Source organism: Hoplias malabaricus, chromosome 6 (genome assembly GCF_029633855.1).
Source record: "Hoplias malabaricus isolate fHopMal1 chromosome 6, fHopMal1.hap1, whole genome shotgun sequence".
NCBI lineage: Eukaryota > Metazoa > Chordata > Actinopteri > Characiformes > Erythrinidae > Hoplias > Hoplias malabaricus.
Genome location: NC_089805.1, coordinates 40984357 through 40997351, shown reverse-complemented (window position 1 = coordinate 40997351; position 12995 = coordinate 40984357). Strand labels below are relative to the sequence as shown.

The window sequence follows — 12995 nt, the reverse complement described above, 5'->3', positions numbered from 1 at the left end:
GATAATAACATGCTCTCTCGGTTAACAGTGATAGATTATTGACCTACACTGTCGAGAATGGCCTCTTCTCTCTTTCTCTTTCGTTTTGCTTTTTCTGAATGACTCCTATAAGGATGTAAAGGCTGTGAGGAGGAGGAGTACGAGGGGGATGAGGAGGTAGGGCAGAGCTTTCGTCCCCAGGTGGACCATACTTTGGGTAAACGCCCACCACCTGCCCTCAGGGATCTGCTACAGGTGGACTTCCACATCGCCTGAACACAAACAGGTGGGTTTCATGAGAAAGGCAAGAGGTGAACCTTTAGATTTAAATGGAAGGAAAAAAAATATCCTATATATGGAATGTAAGAATAGAGGAGTCCAATAAAAGGTAATATATACAACAACCAGCTATAACATTAAAATGGCACTCTTGCTTCTACATTCTTTGTTTATTTAATCAGTGCCACTGAACATACAGGTGCACATTGAAGATCTACAAGTAAACACTGTGGTCCATCCATTGCACTGCATATTTTGTTAGCCTCCTTATTTTTCATTGTTCAGGACCCCCACAAACCAAGTAAAAATTGTGATACTGCATGAGTGACACGGCACGAGTGGATCAGACACAGCAGTGCCCACTCATGGTCCACTCTATTACACACAAACCTCGTTGGTCAACCTTGTAAATGTAAAGTCAGAGACAGTAGCTCTGATCTGTTGCACGGTGTCGTCCGGTGTGTTGGTCGTCCTCTATGTCCTTCATCAGTGACACAGGACGCTGTCGGCTGGATGTTTTGGTTTTTTTTTGGTTGATGGACTATTCTCAGTCCAGCAGTGACACTGAGGGGTTTACAAGCCCTGCAGCATCTACTCGTACCAGCACAACACACACTAACACATCAACACCACGTCTGTGTCACTGCAGCACTGAGAATGATCCACCACTCCTCTTTAGAGGTACGTAAATAAGAGGGTGAAAAGTGGAAAACAATGTATGCAGAGCAACATATGGACTGCAGTCTGTAACTGCAGAAATACAAAGTACAAAATATGTGGTCAGCAAAGCTGATAAAATGGCCACAGAGTGCTGAAACAATGCAATGCTGTTGGTTAGTCAGTGTATATAAAAAACTGACGCTCACCTTTTATTTAGAGTACTGTGTTGTCTCTAGTAACACTGTCAGGATGAACTATAACTATTTTCAGCAGTGTTTAATGACTGAAAAAGACTGGTGATTCATAAAGGAATCCACAGGTTTTAAAGAACATGGTTCGGATCATAAAATATTGAACATCATGCTTATAATCAATGTAAAAAAAACTAAATTGGTCAGAACGCGCAAAATACATGATAAAAAATACATATATATAACACAAGAGAGAAAGAACACCTGAAAACGATTTATTAAGAACAATAACAAATTAGAAATATTAAAATAAATGGGCGTTTATACAATGAATAATAGTAAATGAGAGGAGAAACTCAGAGTTACCTTCAGTGTGTGTTGGGCTCAGGGCGCAGACATGTTGGGAGGTGGGGCCAGGGTTGCCAAGTTCGCTGATATCCCTCCAAAGGTTTGATCTAAGTACAGACAAATGAAAATTAATCCAATTGCAAAGATGACTAGCTGGCAAACCAATAACTGTTCGGCGTAATTATTATTAATATTCACACAAGAAAAATATGGAATGCCATTATATTTAACATATTTTACATAAACAATTAATTATAAGCAATGCTATGCCAAGACACAAAATTGTAGAGGATTTCAATATTTTACAGTATTTAAAAGGAGGGGTTAAAATGCTTAGTAAGTTTTTAGTCCGGAAGGTAGTTAATTGCGAGCTGGTGTACGAGTAGATATTCCTATCACCTACAGAGACTGACTAATATGTAGAAAGTTTTTAAACACTGTTTCTTTAAAGGCTGTGCTAGTATCAGCTCCTAGTGGGCGAGTTTTTGGCGCTGTTCTACTGGAACTGGCAACCTTATCTGCACCCTGTTTCAACATCTTCTTTATTAAGAGAAACCGGGGACTGCTTCTGAGATAAACGGGGATCCAGTGTGGAAACGGCGTCTTAGACCCACAGTTAAAAACTTAAACCAAAAGCTCTACACTTGAGTTTAGCGCATTAAATATAAAGTCGTTTTCTCACCGAGGTGTATTTCTGTGAGCACCCTGTAGAGGCGGGGAGTTGTTCCGTCGGTGAATTGCTTCCTCCGGCCTGGGCCCAGTGCTCCGAGCTCGGCTTGATTTTTCGGAGCCCACCGCTGATTTTTTGTTGACGCTGGGTCCCCTGTTTGCACTTTTATATGTGTTTATAAATACAAAACAGCTACACGAGAGATCGGCGGAGGTGGTCTGACTGTACAAGGTTTGCCGTTTGGTGCAGAAAAGAAACTTCGAGAGCATGGCGGAGGTCCCCGGTCCGTCCAGCGAGACGATCACGGAGACGATGCCGCCCAGCGCGCCTCCTCCTCCTCCACAGCAGGTGAACCTCACCGCGGTGAAATCCAGCACTGGGGCGGAGTGTTTTTTTGATAATCCCACTCTAGGGCGATGTTGTATTTGGGTTAAAGGATAAAATGTTTGTTAAATCTTCTGAAATGAGGTACGATTCAGCAGTAGTAGATACTAAAAATCAACTAAACGTGACAACTGATAATATAACGGTTATATAAGAAGTAGGCGCCTTATTCACCAAATTATTAATTTTCGAATTATCTTTTCCACCTTAAATGGTGCAGCAGTTAACCTTCTTGTGCTGGTTCCATCATAAATGGTGCAAGCTCTCGTTTCCACCTTAAATTTTGAGGTAGTTGACATTTTATTATGGCTTCTTTTCCAAATTAGATGTTTTGGCTTTTTCCAGCATTTAACGTTACATTTTGGCAAGTGTTCCACATTAAACTGTAGCTACACCACATTAATTGAATGGTCCATTCCACCTTAAACAGCGCAGCAGTTAGCTTTCAGTTCAGAAATGTGGTCCACCTTAAATGGTACAGCCTTTTTATTCGACTTCCCCGACGCCCCAAGGTAACTTCTATTATAATTTAAGGTGGAAATTCATATACGAAGCAGACTACTCCGCTTTTGTTGAAACATGGTAAAGGTTTAAACAACCAATGACTGTTTTACTGCTCAAAGCAAAACAATGTTTTAAGTGCCCACATATGTTATCGATTTAAACGCTAACAAAATGTCTCTGCTCATAATAACTACATATTTAGAAGATATTTTTAAGGGGAAAACTCGCCCCACTGCCTTAAAATTGAGTTCTATGTAAATATACACTTTCACCTTCTATTTAGTACACACTGGTCTATGAATATCCGTTAGTCCTGGTGTCTGTCGCACCATGGGCAGATTGGTCCTTAGGCTTAAGACTCAACAAATCCGGCCTGTCCGATTCGGCTCATCTGGGGTTGTCATTGTAACACTGCACTGAAATAGTTGAATGCTTATTTCACTTATGTATTTTCGCATATAACCTACTTTAAATGGCTGACGCCTTTTTGGACACCTGTCTGCAGATGCAGATTAGTGATGTCTGTTCACATATGTCTGCACACACTTGCCTAGGTATTTGTACACCCTGTATAAATCTTGCTGAGGATTTAGATTAATTAAATATGTAACTTACAGGTTACCCCAGTTTTGATGGTAATGGAAGCTAGTAAGAGTTTCAGTACAGTTTTTAAAACTTGAGAAAACATTGATAAAGCACCCTGTCGCTCCCTGATTTGCATTCCCTGCCCGGTTTGGACGGCACATCGTTGATCTTCCTGCTTTTCAACAGGAGAGCAAAGCTTCACCTTCAAAAGTAAGTATCTTTTTTTTTTTTTTTTAAACATAAATAATTCAAATTATTTTTTCTGTCTGTCATTTACACTTAAAAAATTTGTAGTACCTGGAAAGTGTGTTTATTTAAAGCTGTTGAGTTCAGTGAAGATATGCTGAGGTAATTTTTCTCTCTAAAATACAAACTGTTTTGTGAAGTACAAACCTGTTTATCTGCTGGTAACCGACACTGCTCTGAGGTACATACACAGCGGTACAGTCTTTGTTGACAGAGGCTGAGGCAGATAAAAATTAACGTTTATTTCTGTTGATTTGTAAGATGATATTTGTCATTGAGCTAAGGTTCACCTTTAGCATGTTAGCATAGTTACTACAGTAGTAGGCCTTTCCCTTTTCCACAGTCACTGATGATTTACATGATCAAAGTTTATTCTGAAGAGCAGCGTTTACCCTGTGTTTTGATAACTGTTGTATGCGCATTGTGTGTTACAGAATTTCTGTGGGGAGAAACATGTCGGAGATAAGAGAAACACAACAGAGAAGGAGAGAACGTTCCTGTTTCTTTAATGAATGCTAAAAATATAATAAAGTTAATTGAAGCTACTGCAAAGTCCACTGTCATTATTGTGTACTGAGAAAAATGAATGTTTTGTGACATTTGTAAATATAAATACCTTTTGACAACTGATATTAGAATGGGTTAATTCAGTATCATATCTAGCATTGAGCTGTACAGGTCTACACACCTACGTTTTTCTTCAGAAGTGTGGTCCAAAAGGGATTCAATGCAAATCAGGGCACGACTCATCTCTCTTTTTCTTACAACAGCCTTTTTATAGTTATGTCCAAGTACAAAAACATGACATTTTCTAGAGATTCTTAGCATTTTTCTGGTGTGATCCAATAGTGATATACCCCTGGGCACCTGTTATAAATATTTACACACGTAGGACTAGTGTGGGGAGGTATTGGAAAATACATTTCTGACGTTAGTGTAAAACACTGCTCAGTGCTGCAGATGATCCAGGGCACAGTGGGACCAGAGCCAGCCTGCACTCTGAACTCTACATCATTGACTTCATAGAATTGAGCTGCTTTTACCTGCTGTTGTTAAGTGACGTTCACTTTTCCGTGTGTTTTCTCTAGGCACGTAGCTGTTCTTGCGTCTAACTTAGATCAGGCTTATCATGCTGTGCTAGCAGTCCTCCCACACCTGGTCTGTGTATGTGGGTGGCTCTTCTTCCAGGCTGTTGCACTAACAGAGGCTTCTTGCTATTCATAGACACCTAGCATTTTTGCTGTCTTCAATTTCTGTACCATGGCTTGACTCCCTTGAGCTTTGCAGGGATGTAGCACCCCTGTAGTGGAGTGTGATAAGAAATAATTAATGGGCTGCTACTAGAGTTGTAAAAATGTTCTGTGACCTTGTGATTTAGTTATGCAAAAATGTGAAACTACAGTGTGAGAGCTGGTTTTCTTTATGGAATTAAGGGTAGTTTCATGGTTTGGAAACAAAAATGAACAAAAATGCCTTAATTAATAGAATAATGTCAGGAATAATCACATGACCATGTTGGCACAGTTGGGCTTGCACACAGTTCCAGGGTCTCGGGGTCCTGTGTTTAAACCCTGCCTTCCTCTGTGTCTGTGTGGGATTCTTATGGGTGCTCAGGTTTTCTCTCATGGTCCAAAACTCCATGTTATTACGTCAACTGGCTGTGTGTGAGAGAGAGAGCAGGTTCCATACCCCTGTGACCCTTAACAGGATAAAGCAAGAATGAACTAAAATACCCTGATATTGTCATTTATGACATTACTCAGATGCTCTTATACAAAATGACGTAACCATTCTAAAGATATTGCAGATGTAGGCAGCTGTAGCTTTAGGGGTCTTGCCCATGGACTCTTGGTATAGCTTAATGTGGTTGGCTAGTCTGGCAATCAAACTTCAGGCAGCCAAGTGGTGGGCAGCAGTATTTTCCACAGCAACATGCATGAATTATTAAGCTCGGTTGCACCGTGGGAATATTCAAATCATGAGAGAAATTAAATGAGTTGTTAATTGATATGTGGGTTGAGTGCATCAGTACAGCTAGCTGCTCACACCTCACATTGCTGGACAAAGAATAAAAATGGATGACAACAACATAATTTGCGTAAGTGTTTTTAGGCTCTGAGAGTGACCTGGATTTGTCATCACTGTGTCAATCAGGGCTGTGCAAATAAATCATTATCAAATGCAAGCAATCAGAATTGTTTCTCAGTATGAAGCCAGAATATAGGGTTCTCTCTTTGCCTTTTTAGTTGCTGAGATAAAAAGCTGGGGAAAATGTGGTTTGTAACCACAATCTACTGTTATTTTTCATATCACTTACTTTTTTGGGGCCATCACCTTACCATCTGGAGGCTGGCATGTTTACAGTAACAATTCTGAAAAGGGTTCCTGTGCAAAACCCCCTCAAAAATTATAACAGAAAAATAAATCATACTAAAATAGATCATGGTCACGGTGGCGCAGCAGGTAGTGTCGCAGTAACACAGCTCCAGGGGCCTAGAGGTTGTGGGTTCGTTTCCTACTCCGGTGACTGTCTGTGAGGAGTGTGGTGTGTTCTCCCCGTGTCTGCGTGGGTTTCCTCCGGGTGACTGTCTGTGAGGTGTGTGGTGTGTTCTCCCCGTGTCTACGTGGGTTTCCTCCGGGTGCTCCGGTTTCCTCCCACAGTCCAAAAACACACATTGGTAGGTGGATTGGCGACTCAAAAATGTCAGTAGGTGTGAGTGTGTGTGTGTCGCCCTGTGAAGGACTGGCGCCACCTCCAGGGTGTATTCCCACCTTGTGCCCAATGATTCCAGGTAGGCTCTGGACCCACCGCGACCCTGAACTGGATAAGCGCTTACAGATAATGAATGAATGAAATAGATCATACTACAAGGGAAACTGACATTACCTTATGGATTTTTGTTTTTCCCCTTGATCTTTTCTGCTCCATAGGAGGGAAGAAGCTTGACCATTAAGCTTCGAAAAAGGAAGACCGAGAAGAAAGTTGAGTGGTCCAGTGACACGGTGGACAACGAACATCTGGGTAGGAGGTCCTCAAAGTGTGAGTATGGTCATAAATTTATACACATTTTATATGTATAAAAGTGGAATATGAAATATTTTGATTATTTAGTTTTGTGCTGAATTACAAAGCTATTATTAGCTACGTTAGCCTTGAAATTGGTGTGTAATTGATTGGTATGTGTTACGTGTATTTGTACCAAACTCTCACAGTGTAGTTCTCACAGAGTACTGTTCTCGTACTCAACCATGAGATCACAACTGCGGTGCAAACCGAACTGTGACTTTGTGTACCCATACACCCTACGTGTAATCATACGGTGTTTCCTCAAGCTCGGTTGATTTGTTAAATCACTTTGACTCTGTGCAACATGCTGTTTTCCACTAGAAAAATAGAGAAAAGTACTGGATAGCATAAAACTTTAGTAGCTGCATTTTATCTAGCATTTTTTTTTTGTCCTAGAAACCTTCAGTGTCTGAAACCACAAACTGAACTTTTCACTCAGCTATTGCCTTGATCGAATGTCCAAACTAGCAAAAGGTGTCTTTTTAAGAAATGTTTGAAATTCTAGACTTGGGGGAACAGAAAGGCAGACTTCAAAGTGTACTTCAAAGTTTATAGCCCTACAGACAAAGCCAAAAATAGAAGTGTGTTCTGATGTTTTAAAAGCTTTAGAGCACGTTCTTTCATCTTCACATCGAGCATCCACTCTTCTTTATCAGGTTGCTGCATTTACGAGAAGCCTCGGCAGTTCGGAGAGTCCTCCACGGAGAGCGAGGGGGAGGACGAAGAAGGCTGTGGTAGCGCACACTGCATTCTGGGACATGGGAGAGCTCATGGACAGAGAGGGAGTGGCGGGGATACAGCGCCTCCTGGCTCCGGGGGCACAAACCCTCACTAATCAGGAGAGAGGGGGAAAAAATGTAAAGAGCAGGGTGGACGACACGTTCATAATTTTACATCCAACTACTCACATTGAATTCAGTCACTGCATTGCTGTGTTCCTGTTAGCAGTTTGATGACGGAGGCTTGTAGGTAAATGCAGGATGACACTTTTTGTTTTGTTTTGTTTTTTTTTCCCTGCTGTCTTGTAACAATGTGAATAGTGGGAAAACTTTAACAGTTCTCGCCACTTGGATGCTGTGGAATTTTTGGGGTATTTGTACATAGGACAGTTGATCTTATTTTCCTTTTTTTATTATTATTTTTCTTCCTTTTTTGTGTTCTTTATTTATTTGTCTTAAACATAGATACCAGATCATAATTTTCTCTCCTCCCACAGTTTCTTCGTCTTTTAATGCAAGTAAAAAGGATTAAGAGCGCTAAGGCTTGAGACAGCGATTGTGTTGTGTAGTGGTATATCGCAGTAAAGGCTTCGCAACATCTGGCTGCCAGGCTCTGCCTCTGGAGATTAGAAATCAAGGTTTTGAGAAGGGCTGAACAATATGGATAAAATATACAACTTAGTTATGTTTCTACAGATTGCAATTGTAGTGTGCCCTGCAGTATACTAAAACACCTGTATTATTTTGACCAAGAAAATACATAAACGGCATTGCACAGATGATTAAAACCAGGATGCACCGTTTATACATTCTTATGACAGATTAATCAAAAGTGAGATGGGACTTTGCTGTTTAATTCAGTGAGTCGTTTATAAGGCATAAGTATGGCAGCACATTGATACACACAGCGAGGCACATATCTGATTTAAAATTAGAAAATTGGTCGCTACCAAAATCGCAAACGTGTATTAGGTTTTATTGATATTGAGTTGATATGAGTTTTACTGCATTAGTGCCCCTTTTTAATATTTCTAATACTAATTTGTAATGAATATGTATCAGGGTGGATGGATATGTACAGGAATTGAGCACTTTCATAAGTGTGAGTGCTGTTATAACTGAATTTCACGACAGCTGTGGTTCGCTCCTGTCATGAGGCTGCAGGTCTGTAATTCTAAAGCTGCTGTTATTTAAGTAACAGCACCATCTTGAGTGCCATACTGCTCTTATACGACGGTTCCACAAACCCCATTTGAGTTCATTGTAATAACCAAGATGTTCTCCGTTTATTTAATCATTCATTTGGGTCCACCCACACCAGGACTGGACTCATTCTGAACAACAAAAAAATCATTTTCCTGCACACTGAGACCTCATGCCTATGACCGAATCACAGTCCTGTGATAGTTCTTAATGAATATTCCAGTGATGCATGTAGAGTTAGAAACCTGGTGCTGTTATAATACACTGTATCAGCACTCGTGTCCACTGTCCAATCAAATTTCTTGAACAAACTATTGTGTAGCATATGAGCGTTCCCATATCGGTGCATGCCTGTCAAAGTTATTTCCCTCCATTGGCCCATGTGAATGCTTTGATTCATGGAAATTCCTATTGGATTGGTCAGAATTCAGATGGCTCATTTGCATATTGCTGCCATTGGTGCACCACAGAAAAAGCCACAATATATTGTCCAGCCTTTGTTGATCATCCAAAACCTTAGAGGCTGTGAGCCCAAAGAACAAACAGGAACCTCTGGTCATAGTATTGAAAATAGTATTACGCTCGGAGTAGACACTGAAGAAAAATAATTTAAGCTTATAAAGATGTAACGCAGTGCTTTTTTCACAATTCTTGCAAGGATCTAAGCGATTTGTACTGAGTGTGATTGAGTTGTGTTTTCACTTGCGATGCACTTCACACAGTGAAAAGTAAACGAAAATGTGGGGAGATTTTCACTCATCCTCGTTACCACAGTGAATAATTTTCTCCATCCATCATCTCATTTACTAGTGACATCACTGATTCTGTCCTTCTTTGACAATCAGAGTATAATCTCTAGATGAAAGATTAAATTAAATGCACCGTGCATGTACATACAATAAACGGGAAGCTTCACCATGTGACCACTGTTTCCAGAGAAGAAGCAGAGCTAAAAAAGAGGCTGAAATTTCATTCTTTTTGGTGTTTAATTAAAGCTGATTAACATAATGTAAAAGGAGCAAAGACCATGAACATCAAACCCAGTCGATAAGCGATGATTGAGAAATTATGTAATATTCCAGCAATGTCAGCATGATGTCAGAAATAAAAAAAAAACAAAGTGCTTTTAAAAGATATGTTTGGTATCATATGCTGAATGGAATGGAACTGAGACTAAGACTTGGTACAGTATTTAGCTCTCAACAATGTCCACTATGAAAAGAGTGAAATTAGTTCATATCCGTAATGGAAAACCTTCACACAAATCTCCTGAACTCCAGTCTTGAAGACCCCCTGCACAGACTGCAGCTACGTTCTGAGCCTCTCCTGGATCAGGTAAGTAACTTGAGCAGGTTAAACAGTGCAGGGGGTCCCCATGAATGGAGGTCAGAACCATTGCCTTAATGGAATACTCTCGACTGAATCTCTGTCAAATCTTTAGTATACGGGCAGTACCAGGGATCTCATAAAGGAGGAGGTGTCTAAAAGGGAAAACGTGATAAGTCCGGCTTTTTTTTTTTAGATGAGCCAATCAGCTTGCAGGTAAAGCCTCAAGCAAGAGAGAGCCTTTTGCCAGAACCAGAAAAACAAGTTAATTAAGGTGAGAGCCAATCTTTACCCATTCACAGGGGTAGATGCCTGGTCTTATATCTGTGGAAATAATGGATGGGGGTGCTGCTAAGATTATACCCTTTAAGTATTTTGACTACAAATATATTCAACATAATTCTGCCAATCTTTGTTTTAGCTGAAGCATCTGCCCATAGCCTTGTACTATGCAGAGTTAGTGGGATTTGGGCTCTCTTTATAATCATAGGCAAACCGTGAAATAATATTTGTGGTAATTAATTGTGCTGTACACATGCTGCGCGCACCATGGCACGGCAGGTAGTGTGTCAGTCACACTGCTCCAGGGCCCAGCCTTGCTCCGGATGAGGAGTTTGGTGTGTTCTCACCTTGTCCATGTGGGTTTCCTCCCATGAGCCAATCCATGTAGGTGGATTGACTACTCAAGTGTCCATGGGTGTGAGTGAATGTATGAGTGTGTGAAGGACTGGCGCCCCCTCCAGGGTGTGTTCCCGCCTTGCACCCAGCAACTCGGGCTGGGTTCCAGACCCACCGCGACCCTGATTTGGATAAGCGGTTACGAATGAGTGTACACATGGTAGATAGAGATTAGTTGGATAAGAGTAATCTTTTAAGGTGGACTCACACTGATACAAGACTGAATTGTAGAATAAGAATAAATGAACACATTTCTCATTTGGATTCACTTGTGTTGTAAGCAGCACACTTCAGGTGAAGATCTGCGTCCTTATTGGTGCATGCAATTACTCAGAGGAACATGAGATGTACATGTATGGCCTATGGTGTTACATAAGCCCTGCAGGACTGAACATGGGGGAAATGTCTGTTGTTTATAAATGAGCCGTCGACAAACAGCTCTATAGGTTTAAAGCAGCCTTGAGATGTGGTGGGGGCCTGAATAAACAATGGTTCTGTACACTTCCTTACAACTGTTTACAGCTCATTCCTACATGAAATTCCTCACCACCCAGATGTATGCCACCATTTTCTAGTACATGATCAGACAGCTATTGAGGCTTCCTGTAATGTGAATGCACTTGGATGTACATAGCAAAAGTCATAACGGATGATTTAACATAAATAAACAAACCAAATATATTGCCATGTCTTGTCAGATTTACTTGGGTTATGGCTGCTGGATTACACTTATTTGCTTCAACATATGGGATCTTTTCACCACACCAGCAGTGTTCAGTCTTAGAGGTTTGTTGCATGTTCTGCTTTTCACAATCCAAACGTGAACACAGTGCTGGGGTCTTAATAAAACATCTGTTACCTGCTTTGGTCAAAAACCCACAAGGATCAAACACCCCAGTCTAAACTGCCCTGTTCAGTGCCTGTTCCTTTAAGTGATAAAGAGCAGCTGTTCACCCTGACTCTAAGCGCACAGCAGTGAGAAGCAGAAACTCTTCACTCTGTGGTGATTTCTTCTCTTTTTCTCCTTCATTATTCAGTGCTTTTATTTCTCCACTTTCTATGTTTTGCTCATTTCACCCTGTTTTTGTGCTCTTACATAAACCCAGGTCTAGCGCTGTGATAAGAGAGACCCACAAGAGAGGTTCAGGACAACTCTAAAGTCTCTGTACACTACCTTAATGGAACGTCTATGATCGTGGAGAAACACAGCTCTAAGCTCAGTGTATTTTAAGGTGGAACGGTATGTTTGAGGGAAAGTAACAAATATTGTTTGTACGTGGCTGAATTTTAACTTGTCTATAAGTTTTAATTCACTGTTTGACTCACCACAGAAACTCATTTGTATCTTAAGCACTTTCCAGTAATGCAGTTATCCATCTCCTAATTTTGGAGACTTTTCCACCTTAAGTGATCTGAAACAGCAAAAATAAGTCAATGTTACCCACCTATGGAGCAGTAATAGAGCAGTATCCTCATTTGGGTTTATGCTTTTCAGCTTTTTGGAATTCTGTCCGTTGTCTAAAACAATATTGGACAGAGTCGGTTTGTTTTATCATTCATTTACAAACACTGGGGCTTCATAAACACGTTAGACTGGTTTTGAGCACGCAAACGGACTGGAGAGCTAGCGAATAGTGAGGAAGCATCTACTGAATTTTATAAGAAGTGTATTTTGATTACAACTGTGAACTGAGACTTTAAGACACAATCAGAATGTATGTTGGTCGGTACATGTTTCAGATACATTAATGTGCACATATAGAGAACAGATTCTAGAATACAAAGAATATATGGTTACAGCTTGGTTTAGTACCATTTTTCAAACAACCAAACAGCAAAAATGCCTCATTAACTTTATCTATATTCCTCAGATAATCAGTGAAGGTCAAGTAGTAGTCCTGTAGTTAAAAATACATTGCAAATGCAGAAGTTACACTGGAGACTGTAATAAAACTAACATTAACAGCATCCATTTTCAGCTCTCTCCCTCTCTTGCTGACTCTAGCTTGTTTATTCTTGTCTGTTTCTGAGAGAACCTCATTGATTTACACTGGATCCTCCAGCAGATGGACCTGAGGTCAGCAATTCAGTTATGAAATAATGACACACAACATCGTGTTTAGATGCTGCAGAAAAAAAGATATTTATTACAGCTA

General features: G+C 40.5%; 2 protein-coding genes across 2 annotated transcripts in view; one reads left to right on the top strand and one right to left on the bottom strand.

Moving 5' to 3' along the window:
* The window catches only part of vars2 (valyl-tRNA synthetase 2, mitochondrial), a 29361-nt gene extending 25700 nt beyond the window's left edge, over window positions 1-3661 (bottom strand). The window contains exons 1-3 of the mRNA XM_066673596.1: window positions 3631-3661; window positions 1476-1564; window positions 48-251 (exon numbers count right to left, since the gene is read on the bottom strand). Coding sequence (XP_066529693.1) covers window positions 48-248 — 201 coding nt within the window. The 5' untranslated portion in view covers window positions 249-251; window positions 1476-1564; window positions 3631-3661. The remainder of the gene's footprint in view (window positions 1-47; window positions 252-1475; window positions 1565-3630) is intronic.
* Window positions 1814-11506, top strand: ppp1r11 (protein phosphatase 1, regulatory (inhibitor) subunit 11). The gene is made up of 3 exons (XM_066673597.1): window positions 1814-2475; window positions 6778-6886; window positions 7570-11506. The coding sequence occupies exons 1-3, from the start codon at window positions 2395-2397 to the stop codon at window positions 7746-7748; spliced, it is 369 nt and encodes a 122-aa protein (XP_066529694.1). The 5' UTR covers window positions 1814-2394; the 3' UTR covers window positions 7749-11506.
* Window positions 11507-12995: the final 1489 nt, after the last annotated feature.